We start from the raw sequence: 22,429 nt of genomic DNA on the forward strand, positions 1-22,429 counted from the left end.
TTAAAATTTATTTATATATTAAGATAAATTTGTAAACAGTTCAAAACAATTATTATAATCTAAATTATAACTGGATAAGATTAAAATATTAATTTAACATTTTTTCGTTTATCACAGTTCATGGAAATGTTCTAATAATGCTGTTGATAACGGGATAAAATATCCTCATTACTTTGATTATTATTTTGTGTATAACTTTCGTATTCTTCTACAAAGTTTTGTTTATTGGATGCTGAAATATTCATTGATTACATTTTACAAATCGGGTACTACGGTATTAAACCTACCTTCACTGTTGTAACTTCTCTGATAATCATCTAATTGTTCAGTTTCCAAGTACGTATTATTTCCAAAATCCCCACTGCCTTGTCTATTTTGGTAAACTATAGAAAACATTTTGTTTAACAATTAGCTAAAGTTATTTTGCATTTGTACCTTTACTTATTGGTGAAAAAAGTCCTCTTGAACCACCTACAAGAAAACAATTAATAAAATCGAGAATATAGAAACTACAAATCATACTAGTTTCCGCTTTGGTTAGTTGCATCAACAAAATTTTTCTGTCAGTAGCATTATGTTTCAGTTTTTTTCTATATTGTTCCGCCAAATCCCTATGGAATTCCGCCCGCTTTTTCGCCATGTAAACTAGCGTGCTAAATCAAAATATTATAAGACAAATACAAAACTGTAACAAAAAACCCACCATAGTCCCAACATAATCAGAGTAACACAAGCGGGACGAAGAATAAAAAATATGATTTGCCAAAATAAGCTTTCTTCTTGCAAATTAAAAATGCCCACTGTTACGATTTCGTACGTGTAATTATAATCACGAAAAGGGCCGACTGTCCTTGTCGGAGGAATACTGAAAAAAAGTAATTCAATTGTAAATTAATTATTATATGTGTTGAACAGATCTCACTTCATAATTATGTAACCATGGAAAAAGCAAATAAAAAGTAGGGCCAAAAACGACATCATTTTAAAATATGTAGTGTTTTTAGCGGCCCTCCAAGTTTTCTCCGGTAGTTTGCATAGTTTTATGACTGTAATTTGTCTAATGTACCATGTTAATAACAGTTTAATCACAACCATTACAGACAAAAGCGGAGCGAAAAACAGACCCATCCAAAACAGCGCTTGATTATAGATTATGTGCATCACATGTCTTGAAATATCGTACTCAAGTTTCGACCTAAAATTATACAATTCAATTACGAGTATATGTGACAAAGTATGTGAGAAAGAAAAAATAAAAAAAATTGTTACCTCCTAATAGTAAAAAGAATAATGTCGAACAAAAACGAAAGGAGAACGGAAAAAATAAAATCAAACAAAAGAAGTCGATAAATTTCTTGTCCCAGTGAATTTTCCCACACATTCTAAAAATAAAAATAAAAACAATTCAATAAATATGACAAAAGTAGCAACTTACACCTTTGATAATAGTCTGATTGTCCGCCTCTTTTAGCCAGAAAGTCACAAGAACTCCTATTATAACAGATCCAAGCAAAAACGTCCTCGCCATATTCAAATAGAGACCAGTTTTCGGATGTTTGTACTCTTCATACTTCGCCAAAAAATTCAAAAATATAGGCGCCAACAACATCACCAAATTAATGGTGACCGCGGTGGCGATCACAGATTTGTTCTTGAGCAGTTCCCACATGCCGTATCCGACTAGAGCGGTGATACCGGCCACCATAAGATTAGAAAAGATCTGCACCATCAGTTTTATCGTACGACTGCCGCAAGAGATCGTCTCCTTGTCTTCAACTGATCCCAACAACTCTTTCAGTTCCGTATAGAGCGATTTTTTCTTGAGTTCTGCCGATTGGCCGCTGTCTATGCTGAAGTCCCATCCACAAAACACCTTCTGCGCAAAAGTATATTTCACCCCAGCACCTTCAGTTTCTATGAAGCTGCTTCTGTACGATGTTGCGGCACTGTAATTCAATTATTGTTGAATCTGCAAACAATTCTTTGTGTTTAAAGTACCTGACGCAAAGTATTATTAGTGTTAAGACGTAGAGGACTACATTCGTAAAGAAATAAGCTTGTGGCATGTTGTATTCCGCACGAGAAACATTTACATTACCATTGGAGTAATAACTATAAAACAGGGACGTTTCCGCCAAGTAACCCTGAAATTAATCCTGTCACTCATTTAAACCACAGTTTTAGGAACACCCACCTCGCCTGTGAACAAATCTTGAATGTGAAATTCAGAGTCTATTCTTGAATTGTAGACCATTTGGGGGATGACAAGGAAACAAATTATGGGTATGGTTTGGAAAATGTCCAACAAAAACATCCAACGCAAAAATCGGAAAAAAGAACCCACACCAGAGCCAAACTGCCCTTCGATTTCCTTCAGACATCCATACCATAATTCTGCTTGGTAGATGAGATTTTTTACATTTTGGATGAACTAAAATCAATTGTTGGTTTTTATAAATTAAGCCTTATAAAAATAATTAATGATCAGACATAATTAAGAAAATTCATTCAAGCTTTTACAGCACTCACCTTGGAATATTGTATGCCAATTTTGTACATGAAATTTTTCCAGCATCCAATTTTTTTACCTCTAACACCTTCAACTTGCCACTCCTCTTTAAAACTTTGCATCACCCTCCTTTTCAAAGTCAATGTCTTAGGCATTTCTCTCAAAGTATTCTTAACAATTATGTCAGACTCCCCAATGGTTTTGTCCCTTTTCATAGTCTCAAAAATTTGTTGTACTTGTTCAGAGTCTGCTTTGTTGCATCTACCACCTGTTTTAGCATAATTTGACTTTTTCAATGTTTGGGATTCTCTGTAAATTATATCATTTCTATGCATTGAATAAGGATGGTTATAGTACATTTCATTCATTGGATTTAAATGGGAACTGGTTTCACCCAGACTCTCCATTTGTATATTTTCTATTTCATCCATTGATACTCTCGGTTGAAATGTTTCTAAATATTGTGGTTCGTGGTAAAATTGTTGTGGATTTCTTCTATAATTGGGATCATTAACTGCTGAGAATTGTGGCCTGTTTTCATCACTGTAATAACCATAAGAATAGCGTGGATTTGGCTGGAATCTGGGATTGTATTGATTATAGTCGGTATCTTCAAAATTTGCCTGGGTTCTTTGCAGTAACCTAGAAATTATATAAATAAATCACCTATGTTTTGGAGTTCTTTGATAAATATATTAAATACCTGCTCATTTTGGCGTGTTTGAATAATTCAAATAGTTAACATTTGTCACAATTAATACTGATATAAAGATAAGGTTTATAACTATGATAATAGTTATAAAAATAGATAAATACTTACGGAAATACTAAGAAAATTGTTCAAACCATTGCGATTTTATGTAGTAATAAAAAATATATTAGTTAGGAAACGCACATAATTTTAATTGGTAACATATCATAAAATAAAAATAGTTTGGTTTGGGCTAGTAAGTCTATTAGGCAACCACTATTACACAAAAATATTAATTTCGATTAGAAATAAAAAATCATTTTTTAAAAACCGAATAAATAAACTTATTGGACACCAATCCTCCGGACATGATGCACTTATTTCACATAAGGTTTTCAGTAATATGTTTTTAAAGATTTTATAGAGTATAAATAGAGGGCGACACAAAAATTAAATGTATTTTTTATTTATTTTTTAATATATATACATATCTTTAAAAAAAAGTCAACAAAGAATTTTATACCTGGTTTTTCTAGTTTTATCAGTTGATACCAATATGTGGTGTGTAAACGTGGTAACCTAAATAATTTTATTTTTGACATTGGAAATTATAATTTTGGTATTACCACACATCAGTCTCGGTGACAATTAAAATTTTGGATGCCCGCATGCAATAACATTTAAGCAATGTCGTCTGAAACTACAAAATCAGGTAACAATTAATATTTTCATACAGGTCGTAAGCATTACGACTTCCTAATATTTAAATTTAAATTTGGCGCTTCCAAGTTTCCGGCATTTTTCGGCAACTACAGAAAACGACGTTGTTCATATAGAAAAAATCGTCAGTGACATTTCTTGTTTATTGTTTAAAGTCCATCCGTTTGATTCGTGGCGTTTGTTTTGGCCGTAAAAAGTCGCGAATCTCAATATCATATAACCGGTGAACGTATCTTCAGTTGACAGTTCGGCCATTGCATTTCCGGTATTACTGTGTAGTACACGCGGACAGTCGGCGAGAGACCATCCCGAAACAGTACGTCGGTTCGACACCCATTCTAATTATTTCGGCCGCGTCTAAAATAACGCCGCCGAACTAACCACGTCTGCAGTGACGCGAGTGCACCCTCCGCAAGGGCCCCCACGTGTACGTTAACCGATGTCGAGCAGCGCGGCACCTGACAGCTGGGAGTCGCAGGCCGACTCCGGCTCAGCAAACGGGTCACCGGTTAAGAACGCCGACCAAGTGACGACCAGCTTCAGCACGCTGAACGTGAACGCTGTGGAATTCGTGCCTTCGTTCGCAATGTCGCCCGCGACCACCGACAAAAGCAGCCCGACACAGTCGCAAGGCTCAAACAGCAGTGCATCGCCCCAACACGTGCCCGTGGTTAACGGTAAGTCTGTCCTTTGTACCGGGGCTCCGGCGCCCGGACATGCCGTAGGAAGGTGATAACTGCGAGGTTTTTACTGGTTCAGTCCGGTATTTGGTGGTAGGTTTTGGTACCGTGGTAGGAACGGTCTTTCAACCTGGACACGTAAACGGTTACGTTGGACCGCTCAATTTGCGTAGTGCTCGATGGCTTCAATTAAGAAAAATAACTTAGGTCAGTACTTCACTATTTGTATGCCCCTCAACTTTCTCCATGTGATTATTAGGTCGTTGTTTGTGGTTACAATCAGGTTAAAACTAAACTGAAGTTTATCTAAAGTTATAATATTATACTATACCATGAGTTATCAAGTTATCTCTATTCAAAAAGAAATTGGGTGAAATTGAGTTTTTCATGTAATGTTAGATGTTAAAAAAGGTATGTGTTGTATTGTTTTATTTCACAAATCATTAGGTCAGTTGGATTTTTAATTCTCCATATGTTGACACACAGTATAGAATTTTGTATATTTTATAATTGTCTTAGTTTCTTGAGTTCTTATATCACAACAGCTGTCGCTAATACAGTTCTAGTCAGTTTTTACAAGAAAAAATTAGAACAATATATAAACTTATACTTTCTAGGTTAGATTACAATTGAAGTTTATTCATAATTATAATATACTATCAGTTATACATATTTTCTCCATTTCAGAGAAAATTAAGAATAACTTAGGTATTTGTTTTGTTTGTTTGTGTGTTTGAGACTTAAAAAGGGCACAACAAGTGATGATTGTTGTATTATTCTATGCACAAATCGATAAGATAATTTAGATTTTTGATTTCACATATGTTGAGATATGTGCAGAGTTTATAATCAATTTCTTATAGTTTTAGTTTATTAAATTCAACACATATTGGTAGTACAGTTATTCTGTTTTTACATTTAAGGAATTAGAACAGTCTAAAAATTTGTTTCTTGTAGGTTATCTATCTGTCTAACTAAGCTGTAACTGTATAACTGGGTCTTTACTTGCATTTTAAATTTGTATGTACATTAAAATCTTCGTTTTAATATCTAGGAGTTGAAATTTTTCATGTAAAATATGATTTTCAATTTTAACCCTTAATTAAAATTATTAATTAATTAACAAATTAAATTATTTAAATCTAATTTTTCCAGTAATTCAGTTTCATTTGTGAATGCTAAATAGGTCAGTAACTAATACATAATTTATAATAATTATCTATGTAATTTAGTAGTGATTCAATATTGGAATACAAATTTGTTGTCATTGTTATGATATTATATTACAATAATTATTTCTACGTATAATCAAGTTAAAACTGCTTTAAGGTTGTTCCAAAATGGTAAGATTTTAAATTTTTCAAATATGTTAGCTACTAATATAAAAATTGGGGAATTAAATTATGTTAAAATAATCTGCTTCAGTATTATTATAATAGTGATTAGTCTTAAATTTTCTTGCCATTGTATAAATATTAATATGACTTTTATTAGGGAAACATAATAAAAGACCTTCAGGTCTTGCTTGAGAAGTTTTATACAATTACGTGAATGAATAATTAATTTTCTTAGCTTTGTATGTTTTTATTTCTTTGCTATGTTTAATGATTGAGCAGATAATTTTAAGTCAATAGTTATTATTTTTATTTACCTAAAATTGACTTATCGCACCGTGTAACTCATTAATTTGCACTGTAAGGTTTTAACTTAATGAACCGTGTCACACCATAAAAGTTTGTTAACGATACTAATTGTTTACACCTAAAATATTCCACTACCACCATGTTGTAAATCTAATCGCAATCAGTATTTTTTCCATTTACAAACCGAACCGTGTTGAATCAAGACGGAAAAGCGTTTACGTGCGAGAATTTTTTCTTTTGAATCGTGTACAATAATCAAATTGTGCGTAACTGTGATTTGTGACATTTGAAAACGTTTTCCCAAGTTCAAGGTTGAATATAAGTGTGAACAACCGCGTTATTGTGCAATTTAATTTTAGATCGTCTCACAGTCACTGCGGTAAATTGTCGCAATTGCAAAAAACTGTTGATATTAATCGAGAATTTTGTTCGTAGGGACCACAGGCGAGGCAGGCGAACGCGTGGAAGTGAAAGAACCGCCCCCCATTCCGCCGGCGGACGGGGACGCATCGCCCGGGGGCGGCGAAGGCGGCACGTGGGAGGACGCCGCCGACGACGAGAGTAGTGGCGCAGCGGCATCCGGACTGCCATTATCCGCTACTACCCCAGACGACGACGACGAACCATCATCTGAGGAGGCCCCCGTTAAAATATCCAAAAAGAAGATGGTCAAGGAAGAGGTGAGAGATAGAAGAGTGACAATCTTCTAGTAGAAATTATCTGAGACAAATTGTTTTCGTGCAGGTATTGAAAGAGAAAAAAGAACACGTGAACGTAGTGTTCATCGGTCACGTGGACGCCGGCAAGAGCACCATCGGCGGTCAGATAATGGCCCTCACCGGTATGGTGGACAAACGTACGTTGGAGAAATACGAGAGGGAGGCGCGCGAGAAAAGCCGCGAATCCTGGTACTTGAGTTGGGTGGTGGACACCAACCAGGAGGAGCGTGAGAAGGGCAAAACGGTGGAGGTAGGTCGCGCCTTCTTCGAAACGGACAAACGTCATTTCACGATCCTGGACGCGCCCGGTCACAAGAGCTTCGTGCCGAACATGATCGGCGGCGCCGCTCAGGCCGATTTGGCTGTGCTCGTGATATCGGCTCGTAAGGGCGAGTTCGAGACAGGTTTTGATCGGGGCGGTCAAACAAGGGAGCACGCGATGTTGGCCAAGACGGCGGGTGTCAAGTATTTGGTGGTACTCGTCAATAAAATGGATGATCCGACCGTTAACTGGGAGGAGGCAAGGTACGTAGAGTGCCGCGACAAGATCCTGCCCTATCTCAAAAAGCTCGGCTTCAACTACAACAAGGTTAGTAGTTTCGTATAAATGAAGGTTGAAAACAAAAAATTTACACTAATAATCGTGTTAGGATTTGTTCTTCCTGCCGTGCTCCGGCCAAACGGGTCAGGGACTGAAGGATCAGGTGGACGAGAAGATTTGCCCGTGGTATCGCGGACCAGCTTTCATTCCTTTCATCGACAGTCTGCCCTCCTTGAATCGTAAGGCCGACGGTCCATTCATCATGCCAATCGTCGACAAATACAAGGATATGGGTACCGTCGTTATGGGAAAGGTAGAATCCGGCGAGTGCAAAAAAGGACAGAATCTTGTCATCATGCCCAATAGGGTAAGAAGCTATTCCGTCTCTCCGTTATTATATTCCACATTTTTTACATTACGTTTTAGACACCGGTGACTGTAGATATGTTACTATCTGACGACGATGAGGTTAGCAGGGTCGTACCAGGTGAAAACGTTAAAATTAAAGTCAAGGGCGTGGAAGAGGAAGACGTAAGCCCTGGTTTCGTGTTGTGCGACGCCATCAATCCGATACACACGGGCAAAATTTTTGACGCGCAGCTCGTCATTCTCGAGCACAAGTCGATCATTTGCGCGGGTTACAGCGCCGTCATGCATATCCATTGCGCAGCAGAGGAAGTTACCGTAAAAGTAAGTTGTCTATGTTTTGTTTTTTAAACGCGTAATGTTTTGTAACGTTTGTATTTGTTGTAGGCCTTAATTTGTCTCGTTGACAAAAAGACGGGTGAAAAGAGCAAAACACGGCCGAGGTTCGTGAAACAAGATCAGGTGGCTATTATGAGAATAGAGTGCGCGGGAGTTATCTGTTTGGAACCATTCAAGCTATTCCCTCAAATGGGACGGTTCACGCTCAGAGATGAAAGTAAGCTCTTATACAATCTCAAGTTGGCCAATATAATTAATTAAAATCTTTTCCGTCCATTTCAGATAAGACAATTGCAATTGGAAAGGTTCTAAAATTGGTGGAATAAATCGTTGCTATAGACTGTAGTTCGTAACTCAATATTTTATCCAATTAAAAACAAAAAAATAAACACGAACTGACGAGTGGACATAAAAAAATTTAAATAACCGAGAGAAAGTGACGGTGACCGCCACACAATTGTTCGTTTTTTCCAAGCAAATTATATCACGTCCACGTTGGAGACAAAAAAGTTGAATTGATACATGGTGCTGCTGTTATCTCCCCCTGCCCCCTCATCCCTCTTCGATTCATGTTTTTAGTAGCCTATTATTGAAATTATTAATTCTTAGAATTTTTCATAAATGTATCTTTCATTAATTTTGTAATATATTTTATTGGTATGGTGTACCTTTTTTATTATTTATATACCAGTTAGTTCGTATGTTAATTTATATTTTTTCTGCTCAAATAATAAAGGGAATATTATTAACAATTATTTGAATGTATATTGTGTGGTTATCATCGCGACTCTATCTATAATTAATTATGCCCGCTTTAAAGTATGTTTCTTTGTATCGCGAATCGAATTATTAAACAGATCGGACCCACTGTTAAATGATATTTTTGTAATTCGTATTTATTTGGTCATATTTCAAAGACTGTTTAATAAACGGTATAGTAGAAATGCCGCCTCCTCCTTTGAAACTGAAACTATAATGTAACGACCTCACGCATCGATTCACGCTGAAACTTGTCGCACAGCCTGTTCCAACTACCACACCGTGATTTCTGTTGTATAATTTTGTTATTGGTTCATGCGTGGTGCTTATTTGGAAGTTGGTCTGATGGTGACTGGTGTCAGTCTTTGTGTGGGACATTTTTTGTCGTCTGGTGCTCTGAACCTTGACACATATTAGATGAAGGTATTTTCTCATCATAAGGAATTGTTTTTATTGCTCAACTAGTTGCTTTTTCGTGATTGTTAGCGGCCTATAGGGATGGGGTATTTTTATAATCGATAAGGGTCCGGATACGATATACATACTGCCATTTGTGGATCATCATCTCCTTACTAGAATCCAATAGTTAGTTTTTTATAGGCAGAATTCATATTTTTAAATAGAGTTTTTAGTAAGGCTGATGAACGACACCGTTTTTCTTTGGTAACTCGGCATATTTACTGTGAAGAACAGATGTCTTGAAAACACAGTTTCGGTAGTGTTCTTTGCAATTTAACTTGATTTTGAACCAAGCCTGAAAATACCTTCATCACTTGTAAATATTTTTAATAAATAAAAAAGTTGGAGGCAATGCGTCGCACGCATCCCTCTAATTTAAAACTGGAGTAAAATCGATTGCCTTTAATCCATATGTAAACAAGAAAATATGTTGATGCCTGCATTTGTTTTTAACATTCAAGCAATTCCGGTCAAGTTTTACTGCCTTCGAAAAGAGATTCAATTTGTCGCCCTAAATAAAATATAGCTTCTTGAAAAATTGACTGTATATAAGAGGAGTTTATATGTCACTGTGTGACAAGTTTTATGAAATGGAAAAAAATATATTTGCTTATGTTGTATTTATGCAACTTCAATTTGTTAATTTTAAGTTTTAGTCCTTTAATTAATAAGTAACCAAGAAATGTTGCTATCAATTTTATATATTCAATAAAATGTAAAATTGTATGTTGGCTTTTTATTACGCTCTAGGAAATTTAATAATTCACTGAGATGCAAAATAAAACTCAAATTAATGAATAAAATTTATTCAACCACCAAGATTCTGTACATTTGTCTTTTTCCTTTCCAGAGACGCCTCTCTTTCTCTCTCCATCCTTAATTGTCTTTTCACAGCTTTATGCTCCAGTTCTTCGTAATGTTCAGCAAACATTAGTTTCAAGGCAGGATACAACACAGGCACTAACGGCAATTCGTCCATTTTAATATGCATATTATCGAACGCAATGCCCACATTTTCTGCAAAGTTGTCGTTAAAGCGGGGCAACTTAGCGTACCTTTGACTGAAATGTGTTAACAGAATGTGTTTTGCGTTCATTTTTTTGCCTACTTCTATCGCTTGCGACGTTGTGGAGTGGAGCTTTACTAAAGCTTCCTGCGCTAGCTCATCTTCCATCGTGGCTTCGTGAATTAATAAGTCGGAATTTTTACCCAACTCAATTAGACTATCACTGGGCATTGTATCACCTGAGTAGGTAATTTTATAACCATTTTTATGTGTTAATGAAATACCAAATGCGTTCGGACAATGTCTTACTAGACAAGTACTTATGTCATCCATATTCAATTCGTCCAACACTTTTGAATGTAGAAAACTCGCTGTGTTTTTTTGTGTGTATATCTAAAAAATACCCGTAAAATATCAGTATGATTAAATCTAACACCTCACCATATCTCCGTTAGGAATTAACTGGAACTCATTTCGGATGTTCTCAAAATATCGGTCGTAGAACTGCAACCAGGCTAATATTTGTCTCGGTGCCAAAAGGAGCAACGGACCTTTTTCCCTGTTTAAGTTATTTAACGCCCTGCGTCGACCTTGTAACACCCCTAACAGTCCGATATGGTGATCAGCGTGCAAATGCGATACGTAAATCGCATTTATATTGGCCAGAATTTCATCCGACTTGTTCTTTCCGTAAAATCTAACTATTTGTCCGTAAGTTCCTTCGCCACAATCCAAAAGCATACCGTTTCCAACGCTGCAATATTTCAAACTGTACTTGTACGTTTAATTTCCACTAGTTACTTACTCGGTTTCAAGCAGGATGCCGCTGGTGTTGCGCGTTTTGTTTGGGATGCACGACCCGGTGCCCAGGAACAAGATTCTCGGGTAGGGCCGGACGTTGACCGTTTGCGCAAGCTCCTTTTTCGCCGTGCTCCATTTCTGTTTTAATTCTTGTAACGTTTCAGGGAAATTTTCTAAACTCATCGTTTCTTCAATATAATCTGACGGTATTATTTTTAATTCAGCCGAACTAATATTACAAATTATATTTATTAACATATTAAAATGTAATTATTGATTTCTTTTACCTGTCCAAACCTTTTTTAGGTCTCAAATGAAAATTGTAGAATGTATTTGCAAAAATGTATGGTTCAGATGGTGTGTTAGGTCTTGATTTAACGGACAACTTTTCCATTGCATCCCTCTCACAGTCGTTGCTTTTTAACTTTTTATTTTGATGAACGTTTGTTCCCTAAAAGATTTATTTAAAAATTTTTCGCTTAAACTATATAAATACTCTCTTACTGTATCCACAATTTCGGTACCATCATCTCCGAGAAGTGGAAATAGGTCTTCAGAGAGTAAATTAAGTTTATGTTGTATCCTGTGCACTGACAAACTTCCCATACAATTGTTACTCTCATTTAACACTAAATGACTTGTGCTTGGTGAAAAATCATCTATCCAAGCTTTGTATCTATAATTATTAACAATTACATAATTTTATAATGTTTATTTATGTTTAATTACCTAGGATGGTCCATCACATTTTTAGGGGTAAAATGGACAACCAAATAAGCTAAATCCTCATCTCTCTTTGCCTGTTTCTGGTGATTCAACATAACAGGATTTCCGACCAGCGAATCCAAATACTCCACAGACGGACAATCCACAACTACATTACAAACAATTTACGTAGCTAACGGGAATAGTAATTATCATAGTACATACCTAAAAACACAGGTCCAGGGTCGTCCGGCTCGCAGACATCCTTCGAGGATACGGTTTTGCCATTAGGCAAGACGACATCTTCCCCTGCTTTCAGTTTGCCCAACAAAGGACCGGGTGGAACGCCCATTTTCACACACTCGTTCAGATTCAAAGCACCTGGCCTGGGCTGAAGTCTGCATACATAACACATTGAAACTCCTTTTTCTTTCGTCTCAGCCAGTATCGCCTCCACTTCTTCCGTCATACCGCCACCTCCCATCGTTCTCAAACCACTCTCTTAAAATGATTAATTCGAATTAATACGTTTTGTTAAGAATATTGGAGTTTAATGTGAGGTAAATGTAGGAAGGTACCAATGGAGGGGGATCTGGATCGGGATCGGTTACGACTTCTTTTTCTAGTTCTCTTACGTTCGTGTGCGTAATAATCCGTGTCGTCGACTTCTGTTTCTTCTCTATTTTTGCTTCTTGAGCGCCTTCTTTTCTTCTCGCATCTCGTTGACGTATTTGCATCACACTGTTAAAAAAATTAATTATAACTGTACAAGGAATATTGTTATAGAGATATTTGTAAATTAATTATAAACTTAAATTGATCAGTTATAAAGTTATCATTTTCAAACTCACAGTTTCAGATGTGCCCACTTGGACACCAAAGGAGTTTTCCTCATCCTCCTCTTGTATATCTGGTAAAACTTCTTCAGATCTAATTAGAGGCACATAAGTTACTTTCATCACATTATCTTCAAAAACTGTATGTTCTGAACAATCAGCCATTTTAATTTTTAAATCTCTAATCACTACAAATCTCTTTGTGGCAAAGAAAATCTCTTCCTGAAACATACCTTTTAAAAAACATTCCTTTACAATTCACTGTGATATTTACCAATCCTCTTGGTCCATGTAAAGTAATTTCTGGCACTCCAACATCTTGAATAGTCAGCGCAGTACCAGGCAAGCCACCAATATTTTTCCAAACTGGTTGTGTGATAAAAATATGCTCCAACTTGGCAAGTTTCATTTTATGTTCATGTGCCAGTCTTTGTGTGCCTTCCCCACAATTAAATAAATACCTGGAAACAAAATCACTGCACAACATTATACAATATGACGAAATTTTCTAACCTGGACTGATCTGAGAACATGTAGAGAGCTCTGGGTGCCCCTTTGGCCCCTGTGCCCAAGACTTGAAGTGTAACTTTCCCTGGCACATATTTGGCGTATTTTTCTTTTATTTTGTTCCTCTGTTTCTGCGCTTCAGCGATGTGTTTCGGTTCTTTGGGCATTTTCGCCAGTAGCTTGTACAAGTTGGTTCTATCTACTGTTGCATATGATCTGATGAAATGAACGAGTGACAATCTGGAATAGAGCAGGTTAGGAAATACGGGCATGAGGACCAAGAACTCTAGGATGTTACTTTGATAATGGGAAAACGAAATGGAACGTGTTTTTAAATGTGTTTTGACATTTTACAATTTGAGGTTACATCGACTTAAGTTGAAATCTTACATCGAATATTTTTGAAACGTCTTTAATTAAATAAAACTATACTAATTACAATTAATCGTTTATTTATTTTTTAGATTCATTTTACGTCTTTAACTATTTACAATTTAAGTACATAATTAATTACTAAACAAAACAAGTTAATTCTTAGGAATTTGAACAAATGAAGTTTAATTGTAAACTGACATTATAGTGATATTTACATTTTCGTTTGTCATTTTATTATTTTTAAAAATGGAAAAACATTTAAACCGTGTGATGGAAGAAATGTAAGCATTTCACTTTATTATTATATTTATAATCATGCTCTAAATTTCAGAAATAATCAGCCTGGTGTTTATGGATGTGTCCTTTCTGATCATCAGGGACTGTGTTTAGGAGGTAAATAAATAATTTTATCATATTGAAACGTCCTAATTTTATCATTTAGCTCAAGGAAAAGCATCTACAGATAGTTCTGGAATAATTAGCGCTATAGCAGAACAAGCAGCAAAATTAGAACCCAGAAATGTTATGCCTATTATATGTTTAGAAAACGACAACAGACAAATTATAATCAGAAGACATGGTGTTGTAACCTGTGCCATTTACAAAAATGTTAATAATTAAACTATACTAATACTAAGTTTTTGTAATTATATGGATTTTCTATTATAAATAACTGCATTATAATTAATAAAAAGTACCAACTTAAACAATAACATTTATTTCTTATATACAAAAACAATTATATCACACAGTCTTTGGAATATGTATTTCAAATTTAATCTTGTTTTAGAGACATTTTTCTTTTGCATTTGTCATAGCCTAATCTCAGAAGTTCTTTGTTTTCCAATGCCCAAATTAACAAAGTTAATGTAAACAACACTGCTCCTATTCCTATGTGAATAATTAAATTCTGCTGAAAATATCCCTAAAATACAAAATATTATGACTTTATTAATATTTTGTTTAAAATTTTACCTCCGATAATTTTGTACAAATTCCTGATAATATTAAAACTGTCACAAATTTATTGCCTGGTATTAGTCCTTCTAGAGGGCGGTATGTCGAATCTTTATACATTTTATTTATGTAACTCAAACTGAAATTAAACAATCAATGAAATGTAACAACAACACTCACAACTTTACCTATGGATAATTCTCGCCCCCATATTAATACAATTGGCTAAAATAAACCCAACAGCTCCAAAAATATTCGTTAAAACATAAGAAATCAGCAGGAACATAACAGAAAACACCACCATCAAGTAATTATATCTGTCCAACTGTTGACTATTCATGGTAGCAAAAACAAAACCTTCAGTAACCCCATTTATAGCTAGCAAAACTATAGCAAAACTGTGCCATTGCAATAGTGTAACAGGCAAACCAGTTTCAATAAGTTTGTGTCCACCATACAAATACAACAAAGTGTAACTATAAGATTGGCCAAAAACAACCACAATGAGTCCAATACTTGTTACAACTTTACATAACTGACTTAAAACGTTCGTAGCCTCCGCAATATTCTTTTCGTCCTGATATTCGATGTCTTCGTCACGCAATATCATTTGCGTGAAATAAAAATATGCGCTCTCTTCGATTGGACGGAATATAAATCTAGCAGCTAAACTGCCAAGGTTATTAACAATATCATACATTGATTGTTGGCTGAATGTTAAAACGGGCGATATCGTCATCACATAACGTTCACCTTCTGTTAATATTTGTTTTATTACCGACTGTTTTACAAAGCTGACTGTTAACACGCACAAGTCTTTGTTCAAACTGCGTTCCTATATATAAAAAAAAAAACATTATAAAAATTGTCTGCAAATGTTTAAAAAAATTGTACATACTTCATTTTCCATGATACCTGGGAAAAAGTCCATAACAGATGTAAAGGGAAAGTCGTTCATGTCCTTAAATATGTCACTTTTTACAATTTTATCGTCCGTTTTATTGCTGTCCCTTAGTTTATTTAAGTTTGTAATGTACCAGTTGAAAAATACATAATACAACAAACATAAAATTATTGATGAGATAATTTGCGCTAGAGAGAAAGCATTTATTGCACTTTTAGGGTGGTTTATTACAAAGAAGACAAATATAAACGTGCGGGATAAAATATAAATAGTCTCTAGGATTATCTAAAAATTTGTTATATAATTATAAGTATAACATAAAATAAATTATTACCTTTAACTTAACAAAACAATAACTCTGAGCAACGAGAACAACACTTTGTGTCATTAATTCAATTATGCAAGACAATGCAACAGCATAACAACCTAATCTGTATTGTGTTTGATATTGTTCTTCAGTAGGACTTAAAACATTAGTCCAAACATACACAAGTATAAAACTCAAGACACTTGATATAGGAACACTTTAAAAAATTATTTTAATTGTAGATAATTATTATTATATTTTATAAAGACTTACGAGAGCCAAACCTGGTTAATAACTTGGGCCCAGTTGTGTGATTTAGTGTCAGTAAGACACGCTTTCATTATGGGCTCTTTGGAAAGGAATAAAATCGTTGATTCTAATAATAAAAGTCGTACGTTCATAATTCCGAGCACATCCTGACCCAAAGTTCGTATTATAAAAGCGTTCAAAACGAATGTTATGCATCGAAAAAGGATCTAAAATTGTAAAAATTAAATCGACAATTGTTTTTATGTTTATGTTCAAACTGGTACCTGAAAAACAATACTGAAAGATGCGTTTTGCAGACTACTCTTTAAAACGTTCCTGCTCATGTTTGTTGTTGTGGGAGCTGTCAGATTTCAGTTAGGTTATATTTGGTTACGTAATGCAAACTTGGATGTCGTATCATCAGTTTATATATATATATAATTAATTAATTAAAATTGGAGCAATATAAAAATAAATTAATTTTGATTTCATTCATTTATTTTTCATTGGCAACTTTTGTTTTAAAAATTACGAACATGGTGAAGAACAGGACCGCACTCAATTATTATTTAAATATTCTGTTAAATACTAAATAAATCACGATGAATTTTGATGTATTTAAGTTGGGTTAACAATGCATATATTCTATCAAAAAAATAGAAATTTTTACTAAATTTATACCAAATTTAGTAATAGTTTTTATTTTTTTCGTTTGTGAATATTACTTATAAACATTAACAAAATTCTCTAAACATAACAAAACAATAGTTCATGAGGAATGTAAAATTTAGTTCACTTGCGTCTGCATGACAAGATACTTTAATTATATTAAATTTATTAATTCATTTGAATAATTTGAAAAATAATAAATATGTTGACAAGATACTTTAATTATATTAAATATATTAATTCATTTGAATAATTTGAAAAATAATAAATATACATTCACATTTGTTAAAAAAAGAAATTAAGGTATCTAGGGAAACGAGTAATTTTCAAATAGTAATCATTTAAAAGTCAATCGCAAAATTCCAGTACAACATGATGCAGTCTCGCTCCTCCTCATACGCCACACGTAAAATGACCCAATCCGACGACGATCGTCAAATGCAAACTAATGAATCTTTCGACGATGTGGAGAACAAAAAGTACGACCAAGATTACGTAACAAAAATCGAGTTGACAGAACAGGGTGATAAGCCAGAAATATGTCCGAACTGTCATAAGAAAAAGCGCAAGTCAAAACCTATCCAGGCCCAGAAGGAAGAGCCGCCAGTGCAAAAGACGCAACAATCTGCAACCAACCAGGATAATTGGAAGGAACCGACCTATCAGTACTACCCCAAACCGGCTCCAAATCAGTGGCCAGTTCAGAACTTCCAAAACCGTCGACCTGTAAGTTATTATACACAAAACGTCGAACAGACTGAAGTCCTCCAACCAGCCAGGCAACAACAGCCAATTTATGACACACGTTTAGGGTACATGTACTACGAGAACTATCCTTCTTATCAATTACAACAACAATTACAACAATTACGTCAATCGCAACTGCAACAACCATCGCAATTGCAGCAACAGCAGCAGTTGCAGCAACAGCAACAGCAACAGCAACGTCAGCAATTACAACAATTACAAATGCAATTACAACAGCAGCGACAAAGTTATCAAAAACTTGGCTATAACTACCCGGACGTTGACGATTATGAGGAGGAGCCACCACAAACAGATCGGGAAAATTTTTATTATAATGAGGAAAAGTGGCCCCAACAATGGCAGTAGATTAAATTTATAAAAAGAGGAGGAGAAAACAAGTGAATACGGACCTGGTAATCCGAAACCACGTTTTCGATGTTATTTTACCGGCCTTAATTTTGTTAAAACTTGTTATATAATCTTTCTGGACATTTAACTCTGGAATAAATACAACTATGTTGTAATATGTGTTTTATTATATCGTGTTATCATAAAATTTTTTAGGTTAGGTTGTGTTAACGTAATGTGGGACGTCAAAAACGTGTTCAAAAAACTATGGACTTCTAAATTTTAGTGATTAAATTAATCTTTTGGACTAATCTCAAATTATTAGCCTAGTCAATTAAATCATTAAGTGATCATTGTTTGTGTAAGTTTAATTTAGATCTGTTGAAAATAATGTAAAATGGAAGTCCAATACATTCCTGAGGAAGAAAAACTGTTCCTAGCGTCCTTGTTTGTAAGTCAAAATTTGAAAGATTAGGCAACCCAATTAACACTTTACTAACAGGGTGGAGGAACGGCCGGTCTCTTTGTGGACATGGCGCTATATCCTTTGGACACACTAAAGACGCGACTGCAATCGCCACAAGGTTTCAAAAAGTCTGGAGGTTTTAAGGGCATTTACAAAGGAGTTGGACCCCAAGCAATAGGCAGTTCGCCTCAAGGTAATTTTAGGTTTTGAAAAAAAAAACAATTAAGGTATTAATTTTGATTTTATTTACAGCGGCTTGTTTTTTTTTAACGTACGAAGCTTTAAAGTACTACATCGAACCGCACATTAGTAAATCTTTAGCCCCATGTTTGTACATGGCAAGTGCCGGAGTGGCGGAAATCGTAAGAATGTTGTGTTCCATCGAAAATAATATAATTTGAAAACGGCTTGTTTAGGTGGCCTGTTTAGTGCGCGTGCCGGTGGAAATAGTAAAACAGAGGCGTCAAACTTCTCATCAACCATCTCATAAGATATTCCGGGCCGCACTCAACGAGGGCATTCGAGATTTTAACAAACAGCGAAAAAATGGAAGATCCATTTTATCGCTTCTTTTAGATGGCCAGCATCATTTCTCGGTATTGTAATTTTTTCTTTTAGAACCTTTATATTGTATGTAGATTTTGTGGTTGTTTAGGGGTTGTATAGAGGTTTTGGAACGACAGTTTTGAGGGACATGCCGTTTTCTGTGATACAATTTCCTATATTGGAGTATATTTGTCAAGAATATAGGAGTAGGTTTAAAAATGGAATACCTCTAGAAAGTTGGGAATATGCTACAGCAGGATCAATTGCTGGTAACTAAATGGTTAAAAATAATTATATTTAAATATCCATAATTGATTTTATTTTAGGAGGAAGTTCAGCAGCTTTGACAACACCTTTGGATGTAGTAAAAACGCGAATTATGTTAGCCGATAAAAAGACTATACCAGCTAAAGATTTAGGAGCTTGGAACATGATGAAAAGAATTTATAATGCAGAAGGTATCAAGGGATTATACTCAGGTTTTGTTCCCAGGGTTATTTGGATCACTGTTGGAGGATATATTTTCTTTGGCAGCTATGACTTTTCAAAACATTTCTTTGCTAACCATGTGTTATACTAGTACAAATTTGTTGTCATGCCAAAGTTTTAGCCAATTACCTTGTTTTGTTTTGTGATAATAGTGTCTTATTATTAAGATGAATAAAAAGACAGTTTAGAGAAATCTTATATAATAAGAATATTCAAAATATGTAGTACAATAGATATAAAATAAAGCTCTTAAATATGAAAAACTCAATACAATCTGGTACATTTCATGTTAAATCACTAACACTATTTATAAAAAATATATAAATATATTATAATACATATCTAGAAACAACCAATTAAAAATCATTGGGTATAGAACCCCAAATCACAACCAGCTTTATTATGTTGTATCACTTCCAATTTCAAGAGACTGACAGTTTCTTTCATCTGGTTCATCATCGATGTTAGATCAGCATTTTCACTTTTCAACTGCTTCACTTTATCCTCCAGCTTGGAAATCCTCTCTAACTTCCTAGATCGGCATTTAGAAGCTGCCAATCGGTTCCTCTGTCTTTTTCTTTCTAGTTTTATTCTTTCCTGTTGTTCCATGTCTACAGGTGACATTGGGGGGCTGTTACCGATGTTCGGAACTGTTTGTGGTTCTTCTTTTATGTGAAAGAGGTTTGAATCACTAACTATGCTGCTTGTGTTACTGTCCGAACCTGAAAATGAAACAACGTGAGTTAGTGGTAATCCACATTTATTAGGAAATAGAGGGATTTGTTCATATGAAAAATATTCTTACCATGCATTGAACTGTTGTTGTGCAAGTTGTGTAGAGCTTCAATAAATCCTGCAGTGAAAGATTCCTGCTCCACAGTCACAGCTTTGGGAAAGCCAATTGATGGTGTGGGTGTGTTTGTCATGTTGGTATTCAAAATCATGTTCTCAAGTTCTGGTGTGCCCACTTTTAACATTTTCAAATCTGGTGAAGATAAAATGGGTGGATTTAAAGGTAGACTAAGATTTTTGCTGTTCAGGTTAAGCTTAAGGTTTTTTTTCACATTGTTGATGTCACGGTTCTCCTGGAATTGTCCACTCATTGTTAATTAGTTGTTTTTGTATAACTCCCAACCAATCCAAGACCACAGATCCGAAAACAACTTCACTGGTATTATTACCAAAGATAACAGCAAATAATATGCGGAGTCACTTATTTCCATAAAAACTGAAAATGACAAGAAAGGTTCAAATGAAACTGAACGTTATCAATACAGACATTGTCTATAGTAGTCAAAGCGCAAAACAAACAACAGATTAGATCATCGCAATCAAGGTTGAGTGCTGACACAGTTAATAATAAAATGAAAATTTACTCACTATCATCCAAAAACACTACCAGTTCACCGTAGTTATATGATGTTGTGACTCATGCGGGACACAAACGAATCAACTGGAATCTAGCTAATCGGTCAGTTTAAATCGGACCAGCCCAAGTTCGTTTCTCAGTATCAAACAAAACGCAACGGTATGAGTCATGCCTTTCACGGATTTTCTGGCTCTGACGTCGTTTAATATTTACCTTCGGTAATTGAGGAAAGATGGCGTTTAAACTTATAAATCTTACGTGTTGCGTATAACGCATGAGTCATGGCGTATATCGTTTATATTCATCACTTTCCTCTTCTATAAATTTAAATCATTTAAAAATAATTAAATTCACGCATTTAAATAAATATAGTTTTTTTTGGAAAATGCATACTACAGTTGTAGAACTTGTCCTTATTATTCAAATGATGTGCCATTAATAAATCAATATTAAATGAGTGGATGATTGGAAAAAGAACTTTTTACTTTGAGGAAACATAGTTCAAAAAGAAACATACTACTACTTGTTATTCAGTTGAATTATTAAAGTAATACATAATTATTTTTAAAATATTATGCATATAATTGTTGGCACATTCTAATAGTCTAAACCACTCCATACATTTAATAAAAATAATATGAATTGAAATAAAAATGTTTCATTAGATGCAGTTATCATAAATAGAATGATTTTGTTTAATTTCAACACATGTATGTATTTTCGGAGATATAAATAATAATAATAAAGTAGCATGTGATTGATCACGGGTTTTGATCTACCTGCTGACGTCATCAGTGCTCATTTTTATCGAGACAGAAAACACCTCTCTGGATACCGATCCAAAAGATCACAACCCATATGGAAAACGCATATGCGAGCCGGGTGAGCTGAACCAGAAGACTAAAGCTGACGTAGATGCCAGCCCACTGTCAACTGGTTCGAGGGGAGCAAGACCAATCTGAGGAAGATGCGAGATCTTCCTGAGAAAGGATTGGTCTTGCTGAGTTGGACCCGTTTGCTTCCCACTGCCACTTGATTGTGGAGCGGTACAGAGCCCCAGGACCGCCACAAGGTGGATCCTTCCTGGGGAGTGTTCATTACCTCAGTGCTAGTATTTATGTTGTTTCGTATGGTTAAATGAAGGTTAACTGTTGATAAATTATATTTACCAGGATTATAATTGTAAAAACGGAAGAGGGAGTTGTACTTGGCCAATTAGACAATTTGAACAAAATTAGTTCATTACAAATTATTTAATTCAGATATTTTACTGTTGCGCCAAATATATGTTTCTCATTAAGAATAAAAGGGTTGTGCTGAAAGATAAATAATTTATATAATATAGTGGCTAGAGAAACAGAACACATTAATATTTAATATTAATTAGGAAATGCATACCTAATAACTACAACATATTCATTCATCATTTTCTACAATAGTTAAATCAAAATAATTTCTACTTAAATTAAATCTTAAAAAAATAAATGAGAAATTTAGCTGATCACAAAAATAGCCCACATTTTAAAAATAAACATTTATTAAATAATTTATACATAACAAAATGTGGCGACACATAGATTAAATGTTTAAATATTAACCATAATTGATCTAAATTTGGTAGTGTTTGGTGTTTTATGTGGTTCCTAAGTTTTCAATTGTATTTAAATTCGGACTGGACGCTAGCCAATTGAGAACTTCAATATGATGATCTTTTGACCAATT

General features: G+C 34.7%; 7 protein-coding genes across 13 annotated transcripts; 3 read left to right on the top strand and 4 right to left on the bottom strand.

Moving 5' to 3' along the window:
- Positions 1 to 3,439, bottom strand: LOC109608527 (transmembrane channel-like protein 3). Of its 2 annotated transcripts, XM_049961057.1 has the most exons (13): positions 3,330 to 3,438; positions 3,213 to 3,269; positions 2,530 to 3,151; positions 2,195 to 2,431; positions 1,999 to 2,144; positions 1,436 to 1,946; positions 1,270 to 1,382; positions 923 to 1,195; positions 704 to 865; positions 523 to 653; positions 436 to 471; positions 288 to 383; positions 1 to 232 (listed from the first exon to the last, which is right to left on the bottom strand). In XM_049961057.1, the coding sequence occupies exons 2-13, from the start codon at positions 3,218 to 3,220 to the stop codon at positions 132 to 134; spliced, it is 2,436 nt and encodes an 811-aa protein (XP_049817014.1). In that variant the 5' UTR covers positions 3,221 to 3,269; positions 3,330 to 3,438; the 3' UTR covers positions 1 to 131. The 2 variants fall into 2 exon arrangements, with proteins under 2 accessions (XP_049817014.1, XP_049817019.1); XM_049961062.1 differs by lacking the exon at positions 3,213 to 3,269 and having other exon boundaries at positions 3,330 to 3,439.
- A 319-nt stretch (positions 3,440 to 3,758) lies between these two features.
- LOC109609322 (eukaryotic peptide chain release factor GTP-binding subunit ERF3A) lies at positions 3,759 to 10,152 on the top strand. 3 transcript variants are annotated; one of them, XM_049962028.1, is made up of 7 exons: positions 3,759 to 3,912; positions 6,679 to 6,923; positions 6,988 to 7,551; positions 7,613 to 7,870; positions 7,930 to 8,193; positions 8,257 to 8,425; positions 8,491 to 10,152. In XM_049962028.1, the coding sequence occupies exons 1-7, from the start codon at positions 3,888 to 3,890 to the stop codon at positions 8,532 to 8,534; spliced, it is 1,569 nt and encodes a 522-aa protein (XP_049817985.1). In that variant the 5' UTR covers positions 3,759 to 3,887; the 3' UTR covers positions 8,535 to 10,152. The 3 variants fall into 3 exon arrangements, with proteins under 3 accessions (XP_049817985.1, XP_019881536.2, XP_049817984.1); XM_020025977.2 differs by lacking the exon at positions 3,759 to 3,912 and adding an exon at positions 4,004 to 4,597; XM_049962027.1 differs by lacking the exon at positions 3,759 to 3,912 and adding an exon at positions 4,669 to 4,807.
- A 64-nt stretch (positions 10,153 to 10,216) lies between these two features.
- On the bottom strand, positions 10,217 to 13,659 carry LOC109608320 (ribonuclease Z, mitochondrial). Of its 3 annotated transcripts, XM_049962026.1 has the most exons (12): positions 13,580 to 13,659; positions 13,288 to 13,521; positions 13,049 to 13,235; positions 12,790 to 12,996; positions 12,517 to 12,679; positions 12,164 to 12,439; positions 11,963 to 12,107; positions 11,738 to 11,909; positions 11,521 to 11,684; positions 11,238 to 11,462; positions 10,874 to 11,186; positions 10,217 to 10,825 (listed from the first exon to the last, which is right to left on the bottom strand). In XM_049962026.1, exons 2-12 carry the CDS (start codon positions 13,446 to 13,448, stop codon positions 10,235 to 10,237), a joined length of 2,604 nt encoding a protein of 867 aa, XP_049817983.1. In that variant the 5' UTR covers positions 13,449 to 13,521; positions 13,580 to 13,659; the 3' UTR covers positions 10,217 to 10,234. The 3 variants fall into 3 exon arrangements, with proteins under 3 accessions (XP_049817983.1, XP_049817980.1, XP_049817981.1); XM_049962023.1 differs by having other exon boundaries at positions 13,288 to 13,632; XM_049962024.1 differs by having other exon boundaries at positions 12,574 to 12,679; positions 13,288 to 13,631.
- A 128-nt stretch (positions 13,660 to 13,787) lies between these two features.
- LOC109609002 (ragulator complex protein LAMTOR5-like) lies at positions 13,788 to 14,369 on the top strand. Its single transcript, XM_020025618.2, has 3 exons — positions 13,788 to 13,937; positions 13,988 to 14,049; positions 14,099 to 14,369. Exons 1-3 carry the CDS (start codon positions 13,903 to 13,905, stop codon positions 14,275 to 14,277), a joined length of 276 nt encoding a protein of 91 aa, XP_019881177.1. The 5' UTR covers positions 13,788 to 13,902; the 3' UTR covers positions 14,278 to 14,369.
- LOC109608708 (protein RFT1 homolog) lies at positions 14,359 to 16,488 on the bottom strand. Its single transcript, XM_020025237.2, has 7 exons — positions 16,358 to 16,488; positions 16,098 to 16,300; positions 15,852 to 16,041; positions 15,512 to 15,802; positions 14,802 to 15,448; positions 14,632 to 14,752; positions 14,359 to 14,581 (listed from the first exon to the last, which is right to left on the bottom strand). Exons 1-7 carry the CDS (start codon positions 16,415 to 16,417, stop codon positions 14,432 to 14,434), a joined length of 1,662 nt encoding a protein of 553 aa, XP_019880796.2. The 5' UTR covers positions 16,418 to 16,488; the 3' UTR covers positions 14,359 to 14,431.
- A 1,600-nt stretch (positions 16,489 to 18,088) lies between these two features.
- On the top strand, positions 18,089 to 19,601 carry LOC109593886 (S-adenosylmethionine mitochondrial carrier protein). The gene is made up of 6 exons (XM_020009018.2): positions 18,089 to 18,288; positions 18,340 to 18,496; positions 18,556 to 18,665; positions 18,720 to 18,899; positions 18,959 to 19,118; positions 19,176 to 19,601. Exons 1-6 carry the CDS (start codon positions 18,235 to 18,237, stop codon positions 19,427 to 19,429), a joined length of 915 nt encoding a protein of 304 aa, XP_019864577.1. The 5' UTR covers positions 18,089 to 18,234; the 3' UTR covers positions 19,430 to 19,601.
- LOC109593897 (transcription factor JunD) lies at positions 19,573 to 20,902 on the bottom strand. Of its 2 annotated transcripts, none has more exons than XM_049970674.1 (3): positions 20,746 to 20,902; positions 20,144 to 20,566; positions 19,573 to 20,060 (listed from the first exon to the last, which is right to left on the bottom strand). In XM_049970674.1, exons 2-3 carry the CDS (start codon positions 20,439 to 20,441, stop codon positions 19,702 to 19,704), a joined length of 657 nt encoding a protein of 218 aa, XP_049826631.1. In that variant the 5' UTR covers positions 20,442 to 20,566; positions 20,746 to 20,902; the 3' UTR covers positions 19,573 to 19,701. The 2 variants fall into 2 exon arrangements, with proteins under 2 accessions (XP_049826631.1, XP_019864589.1); XM_020009030.2 differs by having other exon boundaries at positions 20,719 to 20,894.
- Between the last annotated feature and the right edge of the window lie 1,527 nt (positions 20,903 to 22,429).

Source organism: Aethina tumida, chromosome 1 (genome assembly GCF_024364675.1).
Source record: "Aethina tumida isolate Nest 87 chromosome 1, icAetTumi1.1, whole genome shotgun sequence".
Lineage (NCBI taxonomy): Eukaryota > Metazoa > Arthropoda > Insecta > Coleoptera > Nitidulidae > Aethina > Aethina tumida.

Excerpts from the sequence above, each read along its gene's own strand:
- LOC109608708 (XM_020025237.2), bottom strand. The coding sequence starts at position 16,417 with ATGAGCAGGAACGTTTTAAAGAGTAGTCTGCAAAACGCATCTTTCAGT. Across the intron at positions 16,301-16,357 it reads CTTTCAGTATTGTTTTTCAG|ATCCTTTTTCGATGCATAAC; the intron begins GTACCAGTTTGA and ends TTACAATTTTAG. Across the intron at positions 14,582-14,631 it reads TTTGTACAAAATTATCGGAG|GGATATTTTCAGCAGAATTT; the intron begins GTAAAATTTTAA and ends TTTGTATTTTAG.
- LOC109593886 (XM_020009018.2), top strand. The coding sequence starts at position 18,235 with ATGGAAGTCCAATACATTCCTGAGGAAGAAAAACTGTTCCTAGCGTCC. Across the intron at positions 18,289-18,339 it reads TGTTCCTAGCGTCCTTGTTT|GGTGGAGGAACGGCCGGTCT; the intron begins GTAAGTCAAAAT and ends CTTTACTAACAG. Across the intron at positions 18,900-18,958 it reads ATGGCCAGCATCATTTCTCG|GGGTTGTATAGAGGTTTTGG; the intron begins GTATTGTAATTT and ends GTGGTTGTTTAG.
- LOC109608527 (XM_049961057.1), bottom strand. Across the intron at positions 2,432-2,529 it reads TTGGCATACAATATTCCAAG|TTCATCCAAAATGTAAAAAA; the intron begins GTGAGTGCTGTA and ends AATTGATTTTAG. Across the intron at positions 1,196-1,269 it reads ATTCTTTTTACTATTAGGAG|GTCGAAACTTGAGTACGATA; the intron begins GTAACAATTTTT and ends GTATAATTTTAG.
- LOC109593897 (XM_049970674.1), bottom strand. The coding sequence starts at position 20,441 with ATGAGTGGACAATTCCAGGAGAACCGTGACATCAACAATGTGAAAAAA. Across the intron at positions 20,061-20,143 it reads CAACAACAGTTCAATGCATG|GTTCGGACAGTAACACAAGC; the intron begins GTAAGAATATTT and ends TTTCATTTTCAG.
- LOC109609002 (XM_020025618.2), top strand. The coding sequence starts at position 13,903 with ATGGAAAAACATTTAAACCGTGTGATGGAAGAAAT. Across the intron at positions 13,938-13,987 it reads AACCGTGTGATGGAAGAAAT|AAATAATCAGCCTGGTGTTT; the intron begins GTAAGCATTTCA and ends TCTAAATTTCAG. Across the intron at positions 14,050-14,098 it reads TCAGGGACTGTGTTTAGGAG|CTCAAGGAAAAGCATCTACA; the intron begins GTAAATAAATAA and ends TTTATCATTTAG.
- LOC109609322 (XM_020025977.2), top strand. The coding sequence starts at position 4,360 with ATGTCGAGCAGCGCGGCACCTGACAGCTGGGAGTCGCAGGCCGACTCC. Across the intron at positions 7,552-7,612 it reads TCGGCTTCAACTACAACAAG|GATTTGTTCTTCCTGCCGTG; the intron begins GTTAGTAGTTTC and ends TAATCGTGTTAG. Across the intron at positions 8,426-8,490 it reads GTTCACGCTCAGAGATGAAA|ATAAGACAATTGCAATTGGA; the intron begins GTAAGCTCTTAT and ends CGTCCATTTCAG.
- LOC109608320 (XM_049962023.1), bottom strand. The coding sequence starts at position 13,553 with ATGCCCGTATTTCCTAACCTGCTCTATTCCAGATTGTCACTCGTTCAT. Across the intron at positions 13,236-13,287 it reads ATGTTCTCAGATCAGTCCAG|GTATTTATTTAATTGTGGGG; the intron begins GTTAGAAAATTT and ends TTTTGTTTCCAG. Across the intron at positions 12,680-12,789 it reads AAGTGGGCACATCTGAAACT|TGTGATGCAAATACGTCAAC; the intron begins GTGAGTTTGAAA and ends TTTTTTTAACAG.